The 23,088-nt window shown below is 37.7% G+C and overlaps 1 protein-coding gene across 1 annotated transcript; it reads right to left on the reverse strand.

Moving 5' to 3' along the window:
- Positions 1-2,840: 2,840 nt before the first annotated feature.
- On the reverse strand, positions 2,841-21,614 carry LOC133876665 (linoleate 13S-lipoxygenase 2-1, chloroplastic-like). Its single transcript, XM_062314921.1, has 10 exons — positions 21,237-21,614; positions 20,880-21,148; positions 18,271-18,508; positions 16,621-16,950; positions 16,440-16,525; positions 16,047-16,157; positions 15,274-15,575; positions 14,576-14,842; positions 14,380-14,456; positions 2,841-3,827 (listed from the first exon to the last, which is right to left on the reverse strand). The coding sequence occupies exons 1-10, from the start codon at positions 21,586-21,588 to the stop codon at positions 3,145-3,147; spliced, it is 2,715 nt and encodes a 904-aa protein (XP_062170905.1). The 5' UTR covers positions 21,589-21,614; the 3' UTR covers positions 2,841-3,144.
- Positions 21,615-23,088: the final 1,474 nt, after the last annotated feature.

The raw sequence follows: 23,088 nt of genomic DNA on the forward strand, positions 1-23,088 counted from the left end.
CAAGAGTAATACTACACATCATCCATTTGTCTTCCTTTTGTCCTCCCCAAATTGATGTGGCTCTTAAAATTACAATTGGATCAAAATCCAAAAGTGATATATCAAAGATTCAATGGTGATTTTAAGAGCCACATCAATTTTAGGGTAGATAAAAGGAAGACAAGGGGATGATGTGTAGCATTACTCCTAAAAACAATGATTCAGACATAAAAGACAGCGGCCATGAATGGTACCACAGTGCGGCATGTGGAAGTACGTTTCCGTTTCCTCTCCGATAATTTCGAAAGAAAATCCAAAAATAATAGGACAGAAATTTTTTAAATACGGGTTTTTAGAAAAATTTTTACAACCCACATGTAAGAAAATTACATGTTTTTATATTAATGTTATTAAAATAATAAATGATTCTTACATGCCAAAAGACACACATTAATCTTAAATATGATTTATATAAAATTTCTTAGGAAACAATTTGTTAGAAATTTCTGGCCAAAATAATATGTATTTTGGAATCTTGTTAAAGGACTTCATGATGCGGACCTTTACGTGGACCACTTTAATTGGCCGGTGTGGATGTAGATCTGCTGCTCCAATCAAGGTGGACCACGCATCCTCCAAACACTTATTATTGTTAGTAAATTATGTCTTTATTATTTAATTATTTTATAATGTTTTTATTGATTTTTAACCAATTTTTAAATTATGAAATAAAAATGTGATTTATTGCATTAATTTGTCTATTTAGAATATTACGAAGAAAAAAAATGTTGTCTACAGTACTACGGCTACCTAGGATTACACAAAGTTAATTAGAGGTTGCCATGGTTTTCTTCTGTAATACTCTATAAAAGAGTAGTTTTAGTATTACTAAACTTGTCTTTATATTTAATTCATATAATTTATATATATGTATATAGTGGAAGAATGATGAATTCGTGTTTAGGGAGGAGTTAAAAATAAATCAAATGTAATGACATGCAGTATATATAATTTTTTTTGTTCTCTTTATATATTATGCTTCGATCTATTATGTATAAAAAATAATATTACTATGACTTTTGTTAATAATGGTAGTGGAAACATCCATTAATGGCAGTGTCGGGCTTAAGTTTTTTAAGGGCATCTTCCATGACTAATTCAAAGATAAAGGTGTGGACTAGAATTGGATCAAGCCAAGAGAGTTCAAAAGGAAAGAGAATTTGACTCTTATGTAATGTCTGGTATGCAAAATAGGTATTTCCGTAGAAAAATAAATAGTTATTCCTATAAATAGAAGAATGTGAAATTGAATAGTTGTTTATATTATTTGGTTTGGTTGTAACACTGGAATAAAACTTATGCTCCGTTTGTTTCGGCGTAAAATGAATTTTGGAAAATGATTTTGGCATTTTCCGGTGTTTGGTAGGGGCGAAAATAATAGTCAACCGGAAAATGATTTCTGTTTGACCAAAAATGCTTAGTAAATTTCGAAAAATAATTTACGCTTTTTAAAAGCGTAAATCGTTTTCCGAAGACGTTAGACGCGGTCGATCTATTTTAAATGACACAGTCGACGTTCACGTTCAAGCAGCCGACCACTATCGAAATATTGCCGGTATCGGAATCCGACAATATCCGATTAATGTCGCCGGAATCTGGTGACGGAATCCGGCCACCTTCGCCGGAATCCGGTCAGCCCAGATTCTGGCGACCAATCTGGCCGGAATCTGGCTAGACCGCCCGGATTCCGGCCATCTGACCGGATCTGGCCAGAAAGGCCGGATTCCGGCCATCTAGCCGGATTTGGTCAGAGAGCCAGATTCCGGCCATCTGGCCGGATCTGGCCAGAGAAGCCGGTTCCCGGCCGGCTCTGGCCAGAGAGGCCAGATCTCGGCCGGATCTGGCCTGAACGGCCGGCTGGCCGGACGGATCTGGCCAGATCCGGCCAGCCTGCCGGGATCCGACCTCTCTGACCAGATCCGGCCAGATGGCCGGAATCCGGCTATTCCAGATTCCGACGAAACTGTCCGGATTCCGGCCCTTATCTCGAATTCTGGCTATATTAGTCAGAATCAGGTAAAAATGGCCAGAATCTTGTCGGTCAGTGACCGAATCTCGTTATCGATGATTTTTATATTATTTTATATTAATATTTATATGTTTTGAATAAAAATTAATTTTTATAGGTTAATATGATTGAATGAAAATATGAAAAATATTTGTGATTTTCTGTACGCGCCAAACACCGAAAAATGCTTTCGGCAAAAAATATTTTTCAGAAAAATGACTTCTCTGAAGCCATTTTACGACGGAAACCATTTTACGTCAAAACAAACGGAGCATTAAATTGTAATTAGATTTACTAAAACACCTAATAATACAATTCTCAATTACAATTTTGAATCTTTGATAGGCCTTTTTATGTAAATGGGATTTCAACTCATTCTCAAACAAGTTCTCCCCTAAGTTTTTGGGCCTCAGTACTTTCGACAACACTGGCCTCCTCAAATAGTTGAACTTCGACTCTGACCTCATCATTAGAGTCATCAACACCAACATCTGGCTGGAGCACAAGAGCTTCAACGACCAAGACCTTAGGACCGTCCCCTCTAAGTACTGGAAAGGCTGATGTGGCAGCAAAGGACTTTCGCGCCTCCTCCGGATGTGGCAGTAAAGGACCTTCAACTTCATAGTTATTAATTTTCTGAAGAATTTGCTGGTTGTGAATCAAATCATGAATAGAGAGAACTTGCAAAGAAAGAAAAGTCGAGCACGAAGCGTCATGCCAGGGTTTCGATAGAATCACTCCGATGTTTAAGTTAGTATTTGCGGGTGAAGGAAATGAGCTAGTGCTTAAGAAATTCACAAAGAAAGAGTCTTTGACTTTTCTCTCTTTACAGGTTTATTCTGTTTGAAACAAATTAATACTGTGCAACAGCTGCAAATGAAAGTAGGCAAGCTCATGCAGATTGCAGAATGCATTCTGACTATTTTTCATATAGCTAGGGACGCGTTCAGCTTGGCTGCTTGAAATTCATTGTTGGGCAGGCCGTAGGCCAGGCTCCAATTATTAAGGGCCTTACCAGGCCCGGCCCGTCTGGTACTACAAAGATTTGGACAAATTGGATGTGCAGCCGTACGTGTCAATTACCCATGAAAAGTAGTTCAAATGGAGATGCTATAGGGAACGCCCTTTCCAGTCACTCCAGGTGGTGAGAATGGCTTCAAAAGCTCATATGGCACAATCCCAGCTCCGCTTCTGTTCGACAAATTCTTGTTGGCATTCCTCTCATCAATAATCCCTTCAAGCTTCATCAACCTCCCCTTAAACCGTTCAAAGGCCCCCTTTATATACGGGTTTTCAACCCATGCTGACTCTACTGTGTTCCCCAGATACTCCTCGTCTGGAGAATGATTTGATAGGATGTCCATAACAGCCATCATTCTTGTTGCTTGAATTTGTGTAGGGAAGCATTCCAAGAGCACACCTTCGGGCTTTCTCAAGAAATTGGCCCAACTTTCTTCGGAAGGCTCTTCATTGGGCATATTGGTTCTGGCAATGGTAGGCCGGTTAGGGAAATAGCCTGTGTATGAGTATTGTCCAAAGTTTACGGCTGCATGGTGTCCAGATGTCACCCATGCAATCGTTGTGATGATTTCGATCAGGTTTTTTGGGGTTTTTAGAACCGGCCACCATGGCTCGTCCTTTTTGTCACCGTGGCCTACTGTTCGGATTTCTGTCCACCATGCTTGTAGCTCCTGATCCGACTCTACCAGCCTTGGGTTCGGGTAATAGTGGTTCACATAGTCACTCACCCACTCTTTTATTGTGTCCCAAAGGACGAGGCCATCACTACAAAAAAAATGGGATTTCTGGACGGTTTTAAACCGTCCGTAAATCCGAAAAAACCGTCTGGAAAAAGTTCCAGACGGTTTTTTCTGGTCGGTTTAAAACCGTCCAGGATAATTGGTCGGTAAAAAATATTGCGGACGGTTTTACCCGAACCGTCCGCAATTTCGGACGGTTTTAAAAAAACCGTCCGTAATATTTTTCGGACGGTTTTTATAAAACCGTCCGCAATATTTTGCGGACGGTTCGGGTAAAACCGTCCGAAAAAGATTGCGGACGGTTCGGGCCGAAACCGTCCGTATCTATTTACGGACGGTTCGGGCCCAAACCGTCCGTAATTTTACAGACGGTTTGGGCCCGAACCGTCTGGGATTTATATAGGCTTTTACCGAATAATTCTGGACGGTTTGGGCCCAAACCGTCCAGAATTATTATTTTTTTAAAAAAATTAATATTTTAAAAAAAAAAAAAAAAACCTAATACAACATTTTCCAATCCATTTCCGAAATCCCAAATTCAAATCTAAATTCAAATACAAATACAAATTCAAATTCAAATCCAAATCTATTTCCAAATTCAAATCTAAATTCAAATACAAATACAAATTCAAATCCAAATCTATTTCCAAATTCAAACAACTCACAACATAACAATAGTCCAAATAGCTTACATATTTAAAACATAATTAAACAACTCACAACGTAACCTATTACAGAATTCAAATATAAATACATAACTAAAAATCCAAAAATATTAAAACAAGTTGTTTCCATACACAATTATAATCATCAATGCATGCAAGCCGGCCCATAGGAGAATTAATCTGATTTACGACCTGTGTGCATTGCTTGCTTCAACCATCTTGTTCATTTCTGCTTCCAGTGTTTGCTGCAATAGGTATACAAATATCAAATTGTTAGGTAAGAATCATCTTAACGAAGTTATGATTAACATGTTTTTTTTTTTCTTGAAAAGATGATTAACATGCCATTAGGTGAAAACTAAACACAAGTAATGAGAAGGTGTTTAAAAGTTTTGTACAAACAAGCCTATCTCATCATTTGAATATAAAGCAACTGCATAAATCAAACTAGTAGCATCAGCAGTTCACTCTTGTGTAAAACTTTGCATACCAATTCATCTTTTATCACTATGATTTTACCCATTTCCATGCACTGTAAGCCTAATATCTGTTTCTTAATAGTACATATTTGAAAACAAATTACATATACTCATCATGAACCATAAAGCACTCCAATCTGTATCATTTTTAACTTGAAAAAAAAAAATACAGATATATATATATATATCTGTATCATTTTTAATGCACTCCAATCTATAACACCCCCACATTAGCTTCACCACTGCCATACAGCATTGTCACTATAAAAACCACTATAAAAACATAATTTGGAGGATCCCATCAGAAACGCTACTCTGAACCCATAAAAGTTTTGGTCCAACAATATTGACCACCCTGTATGCAACAAAAGTACACACATGACTCACCCACTTGATGAATGTCCCAAAACAACAATTAAAAGTTGATGATGACAGTAGTCTAAAACCTACCACACAATAAAAAAAAATGAATTAATTAATTAAAAGAAAAAAATGATACATATAATTGTTTGACGACGTTTTCCCCCAATAACTAAAAAGACATGTTGACGAGAATTCCAATATTCAACCTAAGCATATAATAGTTAACACAAACTCTTAACTATTAGCATTCATCTTTAACCATAAATTATTCTAGTGAAATTTGAAATAAAAATATAACAATCCCAATGAACAGTAAGAGGGGACAATTAGTGACTGAAGATGGCAAAGTTAAGTGTAAACCAAAACATCACCTTCTTCGTTGTTTCCCATTGATGATTGTTTCTCTGCCATAATCAAGGCTACCATACGTTTGACAGCTGCAAGCTCTTCCTGTTGTGCTTCGTACAAAGTCTTCAAACGTTCCATCTCAGCAGCCATTTCTTGTTCTTTGGGAGTAGGCCCACTAGAGATCGATCCTTGTCCGGAGGTATAAGAGGTGGATTTACCGGGAGTCGGCCCTAGCCCTACCCCGCGTACACGACCGGGATGTTCTCGTCCTAGCACTTGTGCACACGCATCGTTATGCGACCAATAGATTGACCCCTGTGAACACACTCGTTCTGCAGGCGACTGATTTATAATAATTTCTCTTATCTTCTCCTGCACAAAACATCCAAGGGTGAGAATTTGAACCTAGAACTAATATTTTGTATTTACCACTTACGATAGTTTCTCCAGCCGCCGCATTCACAGGGTTCCCATCTTTCTTCGTGTGCGAAACAATGAACATATCATCTCGGTTCGGTGTTTCTCCTATGTCTTCCTCCTGCAATATCATTAACATTATCAGTTATAAGCATATTATATTACCGCAGTGCGTACAAGCAGTTAACGTTTATCTATTAGACGTACCATTTCTCGTGCAACCTGTGCGATGCTCTTCGATCCCAAAGTGTGAAGAAGTGCGTTTTGGCCACGGCTTATCTTGGACTTCAACGCTCTCTCCTATAAATTTGGTAATGTAAATATGTTGATTTATTCTACAAAGAAAAGACCAATAAGAAATACATTAAAATACCTTATCAGCTGAAGACAACCACGTCTCAACTTGCATTTCGAAGTCTTCTGCATCGAACACTGGCGCTGGTGAAGCCCTACTGACCACAGATTGTACGGTATCACCTTGTTTCAACTTTAGACTCCTCTTCACCTCGTACCTGTGTTGCCTTCTTTTCTTTGCTAGGTCCATCAACGTTAATCTTTTTATGTGCGCAAGTAGGTGAATAGGCTCAAAATAAAATTTTTGCTACACAGAAAATGATATCCCATATCTTAATTAATTGGAAATGTAAGACTACAAAACTATAAATAAGAAATTATTGACATGGAAATAGAAATTTTGTTACCGTTAGGGTGCGCCACATATCTTCCTTTCCTTCCAATGGTAATGTCCTCCAGTTACCATGCAGCTGTACGAATTTACCACTTCTTATGATCTTCCCACAAATTCTTCTAAATTTCTCAACCCCCGGGCCGGTTGGTTGGTAGGATAGGTTGAATTCGATCACCACCTTTTCCCCATCAGGTATGTGCCATATGTCCTTAGGACTACCAACAGTCCTAACATTCTTCCTACCCTGCTCATCTGCAACTCATAAAAAAAATGTTAGTCACACTTGATTATTACTATAATAGTAAAAGATTACTAAAGTGTTTGACTACCATCAAATATAAAAATAATTCATACCTATTGTGTAAACTTTCCCATCCCGTAATATACGCGGCAACCGAGTAGTACCACTATGTTGTGAAGTCTCGGGTACTGATTGTGCTGATGATCCAAACTCCATATCAGGTGCTACACATTGTTCAGAATCTACAACCCCTTGTGTCTCGTTAGGGTCCTGTGTCGTTTCGTCTGACCCTACAACCGGTTGGTCATGTACTATATGCTGAGAATGTGCTGCCCCTTGTGTCTCGTTAGGGTCCTGTGTCGTATCATTCGATCCTACAACCGGTCGCTCATGTAGTACATATTGAGCATCTACGCCCCCCTGTGTCTCATTAGGGTCTTGTGTCGTATCGTCCGACCCTACAACCGGTCGCTCACTCGGTGTGCGGTCTATAGGCGTCCAAAAATCCTCTCCTCGTCGCCCCATTCTTTGTTTAGGGGCCATGTCTACCTACAAACACATGAAAATTGGTCACATTTAATAGTAAATAAAAGTATTCAATATTTTTTGCAACACAAACGACATGCAAAGAAAATAAAAGTAAGACGACTATAAGTCATTCTAGACAACATACAATTATTATGGTACTTGTGTGGCCGGTACATCCGCACGTGCACAATCAATGTCATCAAAACCAACGTCACCCGTTACGTTGACGTTGAACGGCTCGTGCTCATGATAACTGTCAGCCTCAACATAATCATCACTTTCACCACTTCCAACATCGTACACATTTCTAGGTTTTGTCCTTACAGCAACAGCCCAATTTGGATTTTTAGGATCCTCGACATAATACACCTGCGATACTTGATTTGGTAGTACGAACGGATCATCGGTTACTCGCGCACCCGTGTGTATTAGGTTCTTGAAATTAACAAGATCGAATCCATATTCGTCTTTTTTGTATCCCTTATTCGGTTGAATGTCGGCCCAATCGCACTTGAAAAGCACATACCGTGTCAAGTCGTAGTATGTAACCTCGATTATTCGAGTGAGCTTACCGTAGTAGGTGGGACCATCTTCAGTGGTGACACACAGTCCACTGTTTTGACTTTTTTTTTCTTCATCGACATTCAGGGTGCGGTATAACACGCCATTAACCACATACCGCTTATATTCTACAGCATCAGACATTGGGCCTTTAGCATGACTTATAAGTTTCTCTCCCAATGTCCTTCTATCCGCCTCAGCCAACTTATCAACCTGTGATTTAGACACATTGTTTAATCCGTGTTTCATGATGCTTTTATAGGCAAATAATTATTCAAACCAACAATTCTCTTACGTATGACTTGTACCAACTACAGAATTGGTCCCTCTGTTGCTTCTCCAACTGTTGATGCGAGATACGTTCCCGGTTGTTTTGTTCCATTAGCGACTCCATGTGCATCCTATACGTCAACAAAAGATGTATAGGTTACTTTTCATTGTATTTAGAGGCGTATAATACGTATTTACTAATGTCACTCACGTGCGAAATTGAAGGAAATCGTCAGAGTTGAATAAAATATATCGGTGTGCTTGCTCAAACGTGATATTATCAAGTTTTATCCAATTGGTCGCCCCTCTCGATTCCTCTTGGTGTCTTGGGGCCTTATTGTGGACCGTTGGCGCGTTCACTAAATATCGCGAGCAAAATGTCAACAATTCATCTGCAATGTAACCCTCTGCAATAGACCCTTCGGGTGCGGCCTTATTACGAACGGTACGTTTATATCTACCAAGGCACCTACATTAAAGGCAGACCATGAGACCATCACATAAGACATATATATTGTAATAGGTAATTCGGTTGAACAAATGTCAAGTTCACAGAATTTTAACATTACCTCTCAACGGGATACATCCACCTGTAGTGTACCGGTCCGCCCAGTTTGCATTCACGTACTAAATGTATGATTACGTGTACCATGGATGTAAAAAAACCCGGAGGGAATATTCGTTCCAATTTGCACAAGATTATGGGTATTTGATTCTCTAGACGATCCAGATCTTCCCCCCTCAGTGTTTTTGAACAAATATCCCTAAAGAACCCACATAGCTCAATCAAAGGCCTCACAACATCATCCGGTAAGTTTCCTCGAAGTGCAATTGGCATGAGTTGTTGCATGATTATGTGATTGTCATGACTCTTCAAACCCCCAACAGTACATTCCTTGAGCTTGACACAACGTGATACATTTGAAGAATATCCATCGGGCACTCTAACATCATGGAACACTTGCAGGAAGTCAGTCTTCTCTTTTTTCGTCATTGTGAAACAAGCTGCGGGAAAATATGTTTTACCGTTTTCCGCGATAAATGGCCAGAGTTCTGGTCTCAATTTCATCTTACGCAAGTCTTGACGTGCTTCGTGGTTGTCTTTGGTTTTACCGCTCATGTCCAATAGCGTGCCAAGTATGTTATCAACCACATTTTTCTCTGTGTGCATCACATCAATGTTATGGCGTAGTAATTGATATTTCCAATAAGGCAAATCATATAATACACTTCGCCTCTTCCAATCTACTTCCCCAACCTGCAGCTTCTGCCCGGTCCTTGCCCGATTGACAACACACTCTAACTGGCTCATGATTTCATCGCCATCCGGCACTTTGGGAGGACCAACCATTTCCTGCGCACCGTTGAATCGTCTCTTGTTTCTTCTCCATGGATGATCCGGAGGCAACCATCGCCTATGTCCCATAAAGCAGAATTTTTTACCATAAGTTAGCCACGTTGATTGAGTTTCATGCCTACAACAAGGACATGGTTTCCGGCCATGTGTACTCCAACCTGACAAATCACCGTATGCCGGGAAATCATTTATTGTCCACATCAAGGCCGAATGCATTGTGAAATATTTTTTCGATGTTACATCAAAAGTTTCTACCCCTTCTTCCCATAGTTTTTTCAACTCACTTACAAGGGGTGCTAGATACACATCTATATTCTGTCCTGGTGCATTCGGACCAGGGATAATCAAGCTTAACATAAAATACGGTTGCTTCATGCACATCCAAGGAGGCAAATTGTAGGGTACTAACATTACTGGCCAAGTACTGTGACTAGAGGACATGTTCCCAAAAGGATTAAAGCCATCTGCCGCTAAACCAAGCCTCACATTTCGCGGGTCTGATGCGAATACTGGGTAACGTGAATCGAATGCCTTCCATGCTTCTCCATCGGCCGGATGCCTCAACACACCGTCTTTTGTACGGCCTTGAGCGTGCCACTTCATATGTGGCGATGTATGATGGGACATAAACAACCTCTGCAGCCTTGGTATTAGAGGAAACCAACGCAACACTTTGACCGGCTTTTTTTTCAAACTTTTTGTCGACCCATCTTCATTAGTTAAGTCATCCTTCCACCTGGACTCATTGCAGAATGTACATTTGTCCAACTTTTCATTTTCCCTCCAAAACAACATACAACCTTTGCGACAAGCTGATATCTTCTCATACTCAAGGTCCAAATCTTTCAAGTACTTTTTTACCTCGTATGTGTCTTTAGGCAAACTTGTGTCCGGAGGCATCAGCTCATTGATGAATTCAAGCAACATGGAGAATGATGTATTGCTCCAACCGCTCATACACTTAATACTATATAGACGCACAATAGCTCCCAATTTGCTATGTTTTGTATTTGCATGGAGTGGCGTATCGGCATCCTTTAGCAATTCTTCTAACTTATTCGGCACCCTGTTAGAGTCGTCAACCGCAACATCCACAGACTCGGATTCGGCTTCGGCGTTAACTCCCACTTCAGGCCCACCGACTTCTACACAAACATCGTGCATCGCAAAAACGTCAGTAAGCATGTCTTGCATCCCACTGGACCCCCCAGTAAGCATGTCTTGCATCCCACTGGACCCCCCCCGTTCATGTGTTGTCTCGTTATGAACGGGAGGGACAGGTAATTCCCCATGCATTATCCACTCAGTGTAACCCTCAATAATCCCGGCACCTGACGTTAAATGGGCAAATACAACTTCACAAGACCATGATTTGCCCAACAAACACTTCTTACAGGGGCACACAATGACCCCTTGTCTACTCTCATGTTCACGTGCAAATTTCACAAACGCCATAACTCCGCGAATATACTCTCGCGAACTTCGTGGCAACTTCATCCAACTCTTATCCATCTTTCTAACTACATCATGTGAAGAAGAAAAAAATATTGAGAACTGAAAAGACATGGATACAGTCATGCATTGGTGGTCTGAACATTCATTCATCCATCATCATACAAACCAAAAAGATACACAAAACCATGCCATGACACTCACTAGTAGGAATAAGCCATGCCATGACACTCACTAGTAGGAATCACGTAGGGGTGAGTGGTGGGGTAGCTATAGTTAAAGTGAATTATTTGGTGTAACCCACAAAAATATTTAAGTTTCTGAATGAGAGAGTGAACATTGAGATGATCTACCTGTACCTAGAAGTATAGACTACAGGGACTAAATTGACAACAAGCCCAAACTTGGAAGGACCAAAATATATTTTAGCTTTTTTTTTTTTTAATAAGAGAGTGTAATGTCATTTGAACTAGAGCTCATTGGCACAAACAAACTCATATTTTCATTTTTATTTTTTCCTTGTCTTTTCTTTCTATTCTTTAAAAGTTTATGAGACTTCATACTAAAGTTAGAAAATTTGAAAATTTCAATGAGAAAGGAAGTTGAGTTCAATTATTCTATTAAATATCTAAAAGGTTATTATTAATCCATAGAATTTGTAACTGTTAAATCATAGAATTTGGGAACTCTTCTTCTACTCTTGGTCCCTTGAACATGGGATTTGAGTTTTCACGAGATATAAAAAAATATATGATTTATCATATATTTTTTGAAATAGGTGATAATATAACATGGTATCTAGTAATTTTAAGAATAAAATATATAATTCGCTTCCACTGTATAAAACGTGGATTACTTTTGTAACTAGAATTACTATTCCGACAACGACCTTGACCTAATTAGCCTCACGTGGATCCGACTTCTTTAATCCAAAATTCTATATATTATATATTGAGATGCTATGACCATTTATCTCAATTTGCCTCATTGTTTATTGTGAGTTGGATTACTATTGGGAGCTTCTGGATCATGGTTTACAATTTTGCTTAGCTGTGGGTCTTTATTAGGCCAGAAAAAAAAAGAAGAAGGAAGAATTGCAGTTTAAATGTTTTAAATTATGGAAGAATTTTGGAAATGAATAAAATAAGTTTAAATCACAAATCACAATATTTTCCTTTTTAATTTTGAATGTAGATATTGGAAGCGGATGATAGATTATCTAGCACCCATGATGATAGCTTGAAAACTTATACATCAGTACAAAGACTTACATAATTGAAACTACTCTACTGCAACAATTTAATCTTTGAGTATGATATAAATTATTACCTATAAAAAATAAAAATAAAAATTATTAAAAGCGAAAATTTCAACTCAAATAGGCTTAAAAGGCCATCTCTATCTATTGATCATAATAAAATGAAGCAGAAGCTATTTTATATAATATTGTGAATTATAGAGTTAAAACTTTACCATTATCACCACATAAAGATATAATTGCCAAATAAAGGAGCCTATTGTTTTTCTTACAAAAGGGGGAGTGTGTGTGTGCATATGCTTGCCATATTGCCCATTTTTGCAAGTGTTTATTAATGATGTTCGTATTCTTATAATCATTTGGTGGTTTATGGTCCCAATATCTTTAGGAGACGGATGCGTACTAGTGGGAATATCTAGTCCTCTTTTGGAGGGGTGGTGTTGGAATGAAAATGGCAAACCTTCAGACAGGGGCAAGTTAGATTTCTATAAGGCACCATCAGGAAAGGTTTGCACACCTCTAACTAGATCTATGTGATCTTATCATTCAAGCCCTTGAACACATTCTTGCAAGATTGTTCCAACTTGTGCCTTTATTTTCATATATGCACTGCAACCAGTATCAAGTAGCAGTGAGGCCCATCACTATTACACAAATCACAACAGTGCACGTTTTCAAAAACTAAATAATGCTCGGAAAAAAAGTCCTCATAATTTAGTTTTAGGTTTTATCCAGCATAACCATATAAACAGGAGTTCCTCGTAAAACCTAGTGAATATTGGTGAGCCTCTAACTTATATAAATACTAGAAAGAAATTATCATAATTCTACTGACCGGTTGTCAACCTTATATGTGTCGATCACTTTGTATCTTTTTTAAAACCAAATAATAATTGATAGGTGCTCAAGATTTTGGGGAATTCTCAGAAAAGTCTTACCAATATATACCACTATAAACTAAATAAATCACGACACATGAAATTAAGGGAAAATGGTATATTCAGGAAGAGGCCGTCACTAGCAGATTATCATTATAGGTCCGAAGCAACTTCCATGCATCTTTCCTAAATTTCCCTAAATTTCCAATAAAATTAGTCCACAATATGGAGATTCGTATTCCCTGAATTTCCAATAAATTTAGTCCAAAATATGGAGATTGTCGAAAATCTCCATATTGCCCAAACAGAAAAACAAAAAACCCACAAAACAAAAATACAAATAACCAAGTCCAATAAATAATTGCAAATTATAGCAAGCTAGGAAAAAATCAATCAAACCTTTAAACCGGACGTGGGCCGGCGTACGTCGGGAAGGGGCGTGGGCTAGCTGAGACGCGTCGGAGCGTCGCCGGAGAAGACGATGTAGGGCCAGCCGGGGTCGACTTCTAGAGGGATGGCGCCGGAGAAGACGATGAAGGGCCAGCCGGCGGGATCGACTTCCAGATATCGAGAGGGACCGGAGGGATCGAATACGCGCGAGCCAGAGAGAGATAGCTAGGGGGGAACTGAGCTAGAGAGAGAGAGAGAGAGAGAGAGAGAGAGAGAGAGAGGGAGAGAGAGTGCCGGAGAAGCTCAATGGAAGAAGCTAAGGCGCGCAGCAGCTGGGTGTGTGTAAGCGGGAGAGCATGGATCAAGCTAGGGATTTCTATTTTTACAAGCTAGGTCTAGACGGTTTTATAAAAACCGTCCGGAATTAGAAAATTCCAGACGGTTTTTCTAAAACCGTCTTTCTAATTATAGACGGTTTTATTATAACCGTCCGGAATTTTCTAATTCCAGACGGTTTTTATAAAACCGTCTGAATTTTAAGGACGGTTTTTTAAAACCGTCCGTAATTTTTTTTTTCAGACGGTTTAATAAAAAACCGTCCATAATATTTTTTTTATAGACGGTTTTTAAAACCGTCTATGATAAAACCGTCCATAAAATCAGGTTTTTTAGTAGTGCATCGTTGGCAAAGGGGTAGTCCTCAATTGTCAGCTTTAGGCCATGTGGAGCAGTTGGATCCTCAATAGCCATTCCCCTAGCAAAATCAACCAAGTACTTGGTGAACATATTGGGACATATATATACATATTGGGACAGTTAATTAATCGTAGAAGATTGCATTGCTTGGTTGTAGAAGGTTAGTTATCAAATAACCTGTTAATTAAGTCAGCTGGTAATGCCTGGAGGTTGAACTGCCACTGCTGGTCGTAGACGACGGAGCTAAGCTCCATGGAGTACTCGCCAGTTGAGAAAGAGGACTCGATGATCCCCCCTCCGTTAATAAGTATAAGTCGGGCGAGAGCATTAATGTCCATAGTGTACCGGAAATGAGGGCGCAATAGTCTATAGATTGGGTGGATCACACTGAGCTGCCTATTTGTCGCAATTACATAAGGTTCTACAGCAGCATGAGTTCTTAGCCTGCAAACCAAATGAAAACTCCCCGTGTTAATTAATAGATTTTCTCTAAACGCCCACTCAAACATATTGTTAATAGAAGATTATATGCATATATCGAACAAGGTAAGCATAACAACTTATATCTGTGCTATCTACCATGTGAGCGAGACTTAGCACAGAAACACGTGCTCCTTTAATTTATAATCTACATACCCACTAACTACTCTATGTAGGATAGTGATCATCTTTCCAATATAGGACGACTCACGTCTTATACAATATTTTAGTACCACATGGTGTTATTAAGTTGTACGTTTTAATACCATTAATTTGTAACAACTTAGGAAAAGATCGAGTTAGTCACATCTGCATTATCACTACAAAATGACTAGTTAGATGTTATAGTGACAGTCATGGGCAAATGGTAGACACAATTTTAAAGCATAACATACCAATGATTAATAAGTTGGTGATGTCCGGAGTCGTGGGCAAGGACATGAGCTTTTGCAAGCCTCCAAAGCCAAGCACCTGTAGCATTCCAACAGGGAATGAAAACTTGTTTCCACTGTGGCTTCCCATCCATTGGTGGCCGCGTCAACTCAATGGCCAACGGCCTTAGCGTGCTGTCTGGGGTTAGGAAGAACAGCGTTCGTGATCCATACAGAGTTGTTCCTTTAGTTTGTCTTACTTTGCTCACATATGGCAAAAATAGATCATGATAATCTAGTATGAACAACTTCTTTTGATTTATGGCCTGAATGCATATATACAAATTACAAGAGATATGTATGTGTCAGACAGAAATGATTATGCAGGGTCGATAAGATTTTATAATTGGAGAAAATTTCACTTAATCTTTCTTGAATTATCACTGTTTTTACAATTACCCCTCATAAAATTCAAAAACTCTCAATTTAATTAGTATATTCATCTTTCAATTCTATCTATCCTTTAGGATTTTTCGTTAAATTTTGTCAAAATTTTTAAAATACTATTTTTTTTTTTCACTAAAAACATATGAGAATATTTTAAAAATTTTGACCAGATTTAATAATAAATCCTAATGGTGGATTGGTGAAATTGGAAAATATATATATATTGAAAGATTAATATACTAAATAGAGAGATTTTAAAGTTTAGGGAAATAATTATAAATGTAATAGAAGTTTAGGACAATTAAGTGAAATTTGTCCGTATAATTAAGTTACATGATCGATATTGTTACCTCCTCGACAGTCATCAAGCCTTTGATCTCTCGTTCAATCATTTCTGTAGAGATTGCTGATTCTTGCGGGCCATAGATCTTTGGGTCAAGTTTACTCTTCAATGGCCATTCCTGCATACGATTTAATTCATACAAATATTTAGTATGGAGAAAGTGCATATTAATTTGAAAAATGCTAGAAGTGTCTTTCTTTCTTTCTTTCTTTCTTTTTTTTTTTTTGTTTAAATGACCGAAATGGAAGCCACTTAATTAAAACACGATATATATATATATATATATATATATATATATATCAATCGGTGTGAAATTACTCTGAAATTTTTGTCTTAATCCATTAACGTCGTTAGTTTGTAATACTCCTTAACGGCACTGTGTCTAAAAATCATTACGTACCGTGACCAACTGTATGCTGTAGGGGTTGACACCGGCCAGAGTTTGCCTAGCAAATTCCTCATCTCTAAACCAAAAGAATTTGTCTCCTGCATGGTGCAAAAACTATCGTTTAGAGATCGAAGAGAAAGATCGAGGTGATTAATTAAGGGTAGATTAGTTGAATAATGCGTTGTTTTCTTACTATCCATTGTGTCTGTGGTCTCAAACCGCAGCACATCTTCTTCAGAATCAGCGATAGCCTTGAAGAGCCTGGGCAGGAGGGTGGAGAGGAAGCCTTTGTCTTGGTTTTCAATGGGAGGCAGGTTAACCCCCTCGTTGAAAAGAGAATCTATGGCGGTGAAGTTGGGGAATCCAAGCTCGGAGTCAAAGATTGCCGTCTGTAAGGACGGTACCAGTGCATGCAACACTGAGTATATCGTCTTCGCTGAGAATGTTAGCCTCTTTTCTTCCGAGAAGCTTTCATCCCGGGGAACATACGCGGTTCCACTGCTCCTTTTCTCCGACAATGGATCTGTACGTACAAATCAACCAGTTGTTGATCATTGATCAGGAAAATCATTTATATACCATCATCTAGCTGCCGGATCGGCCATAAGAATGAGCTAGCTACAACTTTTTAATTAGAGAAAATTATAATTTAGCTCTCCAAACTACCGGTCATTTTACGGATAGCCTCCCAACTACAAACGCTTAGATTATGGCTTCCTAAACTACCAACAAGCTTCAAAAAAGCCCAAATTGACAAAAAAAAAAGCCTATAATACCCCTGTCACATCTCATTTTTCAATTAAAAAAAAAAATTAAAAAAAACTAAAAAACTTAATAAAAAAAACTAATTTTTTTTTTTAAAATTGAGAATAATCTCAGTTGAGTAAAATTTTATTTATTTATTATCTTTATCTTTTCTCAAAATAAAAATATGAACTCATTTAAAAAAAAAAAAGAAAGAAGATTTAATCATTAAAAAAATCACTCGTTTAGTAAGTTCTTTTTTTTAACAAAAAAATTATTAACAGAATTTTGTTATATCAGCGAGTCAACATATCACCCTCTAAACACAAATTTTATTTAATAAATATTGCATACTAAATCTATCGACCAATTTTAATAAAATCTTTATTCAAAATTTGTGATCGATCCAAATTACATTTCATTCAATTTAGTCAATGTTTTTATAAATACACTAAAAGAGTTATGCTTTTATATATCTAAAATGGTAGGAAAAAAAACACTACATATTATATTTGATATATATACTAGATTATGAAAAAATTATATCATAAACATGGGTCATCACTTTTTTTGGATTTACTAACCGATAAATTACTATTGATTTATAACCTTATCAATCCAATGACCTACAACAAAGAACTATGAAGGCGGATGGCCAAAATCTGTCTAAAATATATTATTTTTTTAATTGAAAAATGACACATAACATGGTTATTATAGGCATTTTTATCAAAGTGGGCTTTTTTGAAACTTCTTTTTAATTTGAGGGTCAAAGTCCAAGCAATGATAGTTTGGAGGGCTAAATTATAAATTTTCTTTTTAATTACTGCTTTTTTTAATGTAATATATATAAATGTAAAATTAATTTTGAGAATTTCACGAATATTTTTGTTTTTAAAGTTGTTAATGCTAGCTTCTCAAAACACGTGGGGAAACGTACAATCAAATGCTAATTAAAGACCCACTGACAGCAACCTAGCTAGCTAGTATGGCTAGCTTCCTTGTCGCCTGATCATCACTATCAGATCCCTTTCACCAACATTAAAAGGTGATAAACTACCATAAGATCCCTTATATAAGTCATGCTATAATATGGCACCTGTTTCAGTTCGCGGGCGTCCAGTCCGGCAACGTCTAGGATAGGGGTGGTCTTTGCCGCCGAGCACGGGTCGTTTAAGATCAACACTACTATCAAGATCTCCAAGATCGTTGTACACATCGTAATCGTAGACCCTCTCAAAGCTCTTGCGTTCTCCTTGCCCATTGCCCCGCAAAATCACAAGCTCTTCTTCTCTTAGTCTCCTCAGCCCACTTGGTGTGTGGGGTGGAAGGTATGACTGCTCCAGTACCAGTCCACCACACAGAACAGACATACTCGCATAAGTGTCACAATTAATCCAGAAAGGAAGAAAATCGATATTAAAGTACTCTTCTTAGAAGAGACAACATTAATAAACTTAGCTTCCAAATTTCCAATATTAATTGTTGCATGTTAAATTATGACATACATATATGCATGTGATTTTATTAATTTTGTTTCCCATAAAAGGCTTAAAATAAAATAAGAAACTCGATCATTACAGAGAGTATAATGGTCACAATCAACATAGAACTTAATTTTTGCAAGTATATATAGAAGCTGTGCTTAATTAATTTTTAGCTTCTACGTACTCTTTTTCATATTTTGTTTCCAAATGATAACTATACGGAAGACATTCTGAATTTATTTAGAAAGTGATTTTGAACCAAAATAATATTATATACAGTTCTTACTTCTTAATAAATAATACTTGAGTACTGCACTTCACAAATTTTATATCTTTAAAAATTTAGATTATTTGAAGACTGTATGTACCTAATAAGTTAAATTTTGAGAAAATTTCATTTAGTCACCAAATTGTCGCTGTTTTTGCAATTACACTCATAAACTTAAAAACTTTCAATTTTTTCGATTTCACCCATCTATTAGGATTTTTCATTAAATTTTGTTAAAATTCTCAAAATACCCATTTTTTTTTTAAAAAAAATAACATATATAAAAGTAATTCAAAGATTTAGGCGTGGGTATGTGTATTTTTGCAAATTCTGTTAAATCTTAACCAACACCTAAACCCTTGCAATTTTTTTATTTTTTCTTTCCTAAGAAAAATGAGGGGTATTTTAAAAATTTTGACCGGATTTAACGTAAAATCTTAATAGATTTGTGAAATTGGAACTAAAATAGAAGGAGTAATACACTAAATTGAGAGTTTTTTAGATTGATGAGGTAATTGCAAATATGATAAAAGTTAAAGAGGCTTAAGTAAAATTTCGCCTTAATTAAATTTTTGAAAGGCAACATATAGAGATATATAATAGTTTAATGACCGTTTCTTGACGGTTTTTTTTCTAGACGGTTTTTAGAACCGTCTAGAATTAAAGTTTTACAGACGGTTTTTTTGAAAACCGTCTGTAAAAAATAAATCAAGATTGTTTTAATCAAACTGTCTGGAAAAATCCAGACGGTTTGATTAAAAACCGTCCAAAAATATAAATTTAAATTTTTTTCAATTTATTCCAGACGGTTTGAATCAAACCATCTGGATTTATTTTTATGAATTTTTCGTTCTTAATCTCCTGCCCTTCCTTTACTTTCCCTGCAAAAATCCCCAATGTCCCTCCGACCCTCCCCATACACTCGGCCTCCTCCCCTAACGCCTCTCTCTCTATCTCTCTCTCCCGGCGGTTCAACGACCCAGCGACCCAGGTCGACCACCATGAGGTAACTGCAAGTAAGGTTGCACTAGCTCTCTCTCACGTCTTTGATCTCGAGTCTCTCTCTCTCATGCTCTCTCTTTTCCCCTCAGCAGCGTACTACCCCTCGGTCCACCCACCACCGATATCCGGCATCGTTTCCAGCACAAGAGTGTCAAGGCACAGATCTGGGACACAGCCGGCCAGATCTTTAGGAGTACTCTCATTCTCGCCAAGTACCAATGGGAAAAGGAGTGCAAAACTGGAAAATGAGAGAAAATTTGATGCAAAAGAGGTTCACGAGTGCGAGGAAAAGGAGAAATTTTTTGATGCGGGATTGATCTTCGAACCAAGAGACATTATTATTATTAAAAAAAAAAAAAAAAAGATTCCGGACAGTTTGGTCCAAACCGTCTGGAATTGCGGACGGTTTTGCCCAAACCGTCTGTAACCTGAATTAGCGACGCATTTTTCTGAACGGTTTGAAACTGTCTAGAAAAAATCGTCTGCAACGTTTTCCAGACGGTTTTTTTCACTTTAATTCTGGCGGTTTCAAACCGTCCAAAAATCCTGATTTTTTTGTAGTAGAGACTTTATTGCACTCGATCCGATCTGATGAGTTCAGTCTCAAATTAAATACACTAAAAGGAAAAAGTTGTTACAATTGAAACTCAATTATATCCTCACATCATAGATAGCAATTCATTGTTGGACTCATTCTCCCCCACCTTTTTCTTTTTTTGATGAATCAATTTTCATTAACAAACAACCAAACAGGAATTGTCTATATCCATGCATGTGCGCAAGCATGTGCATGTACTGATATGTACTTACATATGCATGCATGCATATTTGTTGAAGTATATATATACATGTTTCAATATTGTCAGGAAACCAAATTAATTATGCTTGTGCTCAATTAATTTTCACAATAAATTAATTAAACAGGCCAGCAAATGGTTCAAGGGGGCTGACCTTGCTTGCGAAGAAGACCCTCTTATGGGGATTGTCAAACTTTGAATGAACCCATGAACTACAGTTTATATGAACGGGGCCATTAGGGAAGCCAGTGAGGATAATGTCCTTAAGGAACTTCTCCTTGTGGTGCTCATTCTCCACTAAAACCGCCCCAACCTCCCCGAAATCTGCTGGAACTTCAAAACTTGACTCGTATTTCACTTCCTCCTCCTCTTCGCTCGCCCAATGTGCGTACCCTTTAATTGTCTCCTTCTCTACTCCCGTCCCTTCAAAAGACACAAATATATTAGAAACATACAGTTTACGTTCTTATATATGTAATAGCTAAATTGTTGATCTTGAACCGGTACTTACTAGGATCAAGTTCGGCGCTAACAAGCTCCAGGTGGATTGTTTTACCAATCAAGTCTTTTATATCATCGAGCCCTCGGTCTATCCCAATTAGGTTTGAGAGGAAGCCACCAACAGTAACTTTCACAGTTACAGTGGCTTTAACAGAAGTGGCCTCCTCGGTACTGCTTGCCACAGCTTTTATGTTGCGGCTGGGCATCAAGCCGACTCGAACATTTTTCTTCTTGTTCTGGAATGATTGCCTTGAGATTGGAAATGAAGCATTGCCATTGCCATTGCCATGGACGAGTGGCTTGTGCAATAGGAAGTGGGTTTTGGCGGAGTGCGACAGTTGAGTTATCTGTGGTTTCAACATGTTTTTGGGTGAACTTTTTGGGAGTATTTGAGTTGCGCTTAGATCGATCGAGCAGCTCTATCTTATTAGGGTTTATATAATAATAGTTATGCTGGTTAATTATTTAGCACGTATCTGTGTAGAATAGGACGTGGAGAAATATGATCTTGCATTGCTAAGTCGTTTGCACGTTAATTACCTGCCGTATAAATAAATAATTTGTTTGCCCGTGAAAAACAACGGAGAATTTAAGCGATGTATAATTGTCCAACCAAATTTTATCAACCTCAAGTTAGTGCGAATGTGGTGAGCTAGCGTAGAGCGATTCATTCCCCATCTCATTGTCTTAAAGTTTATTTGACCCTTTGCTAATGTACAAATACGTCAAGAGATCTAGACGAAAATCACAAAGCACACTATTCCCATTATTTTGTTAATGCGTGTACGGTAACTCTATTAATTATTAAGTCAAATGAGAGGAAAATCAATTTTTTTTTTTTATGACAAAGAATTCTTTTAAGACAAGGCCACTTCGTGTATCCGTCACTGACAGATAAACATCGAACCCATGTAAAGTGAATCGTCCAAATAGATCGGATAATACTCTGACTTTGTCGACAGACTGGCCTCAAAAAATTGTTTGCACTCAAGAGAATTCGAACCTTAGACCTCATGGAACTATTACAAAGACTTAAATCCTTACCACTTGAGCCAACTCCTTGAGGTTAGAAAAATCATATATATGTGAGTCAATGTTTCCACCGTACTGGCGGAATTAGGATTTTAAATATGGGAATGAAATGTTTTTTAAAAGAAATTAAGTGATCGTGGGTATATAAAAATTTTATTTTAAAAAATTTGGGAAGCCTATCTTGTAGTTCCACAAGCTAGGCCAATAGTGTCAATTGCTTCGATCTAAAGGCATTAATATTAATCTTCTCATTGTCACCTCATTCCCCATTGAAAATTATAGATAGACCGCCAATGTCCACCCAATTGACGCTCATTAGGGCTAGGCTGCTAGCTACATACTATTCAAATATTATAAAACTTTTCTTCGGCCAGGCGAACCCGTCCACAAAATGGGCACGTATAAGTAAATAAAAACAAGACATTATTGTATACTGTTGGTGGCTGATTGGCACCTCGTACGTGAATAGGATGAGAGTTCATTCCGTAAGTGGCTTTAACTCGATCTTTCCGTAGGAGAACAGGCTTTTGGCGTTCTTGTCCTTGATTGGAGTTGCGTTTTGTTCCCTTTTGGGGTATTTCCACGCCCTCCGTATGCGACAACACTAGGTGATGAATAAGTAGAAGCAACAAATAAAAAATGATTCAGACATAAAAGATAGCGGCCATGAATGGTACCACAGCGCGGCATGTGGAAGAATGTTTCCGTTTCAACTTGGATAATTTCGAAAGAAAATTCAAAAATAATACGACAGAAATTTCTTAGAAACCGATTTTTAGAAAAAAAAATTTATAACTCACGTGTAAGAATGACACGTGAGAGTCACATGT

The sequence above is a fragment of the Alnus glutinosa genome, chromosome 9 (assembly GCF_958979055.1).
Source record: "Alnus glutinosa chromosome 9, dhAlnGlut1.1, whole genome shotgun sequence".
Classification (NCBI taxonomy): Eukaryota; Viridiplantae; Streptophyta; class Magnoliopsida; order Fagales; family Betulaceae; genus Alnus; species Alnus glutinosa.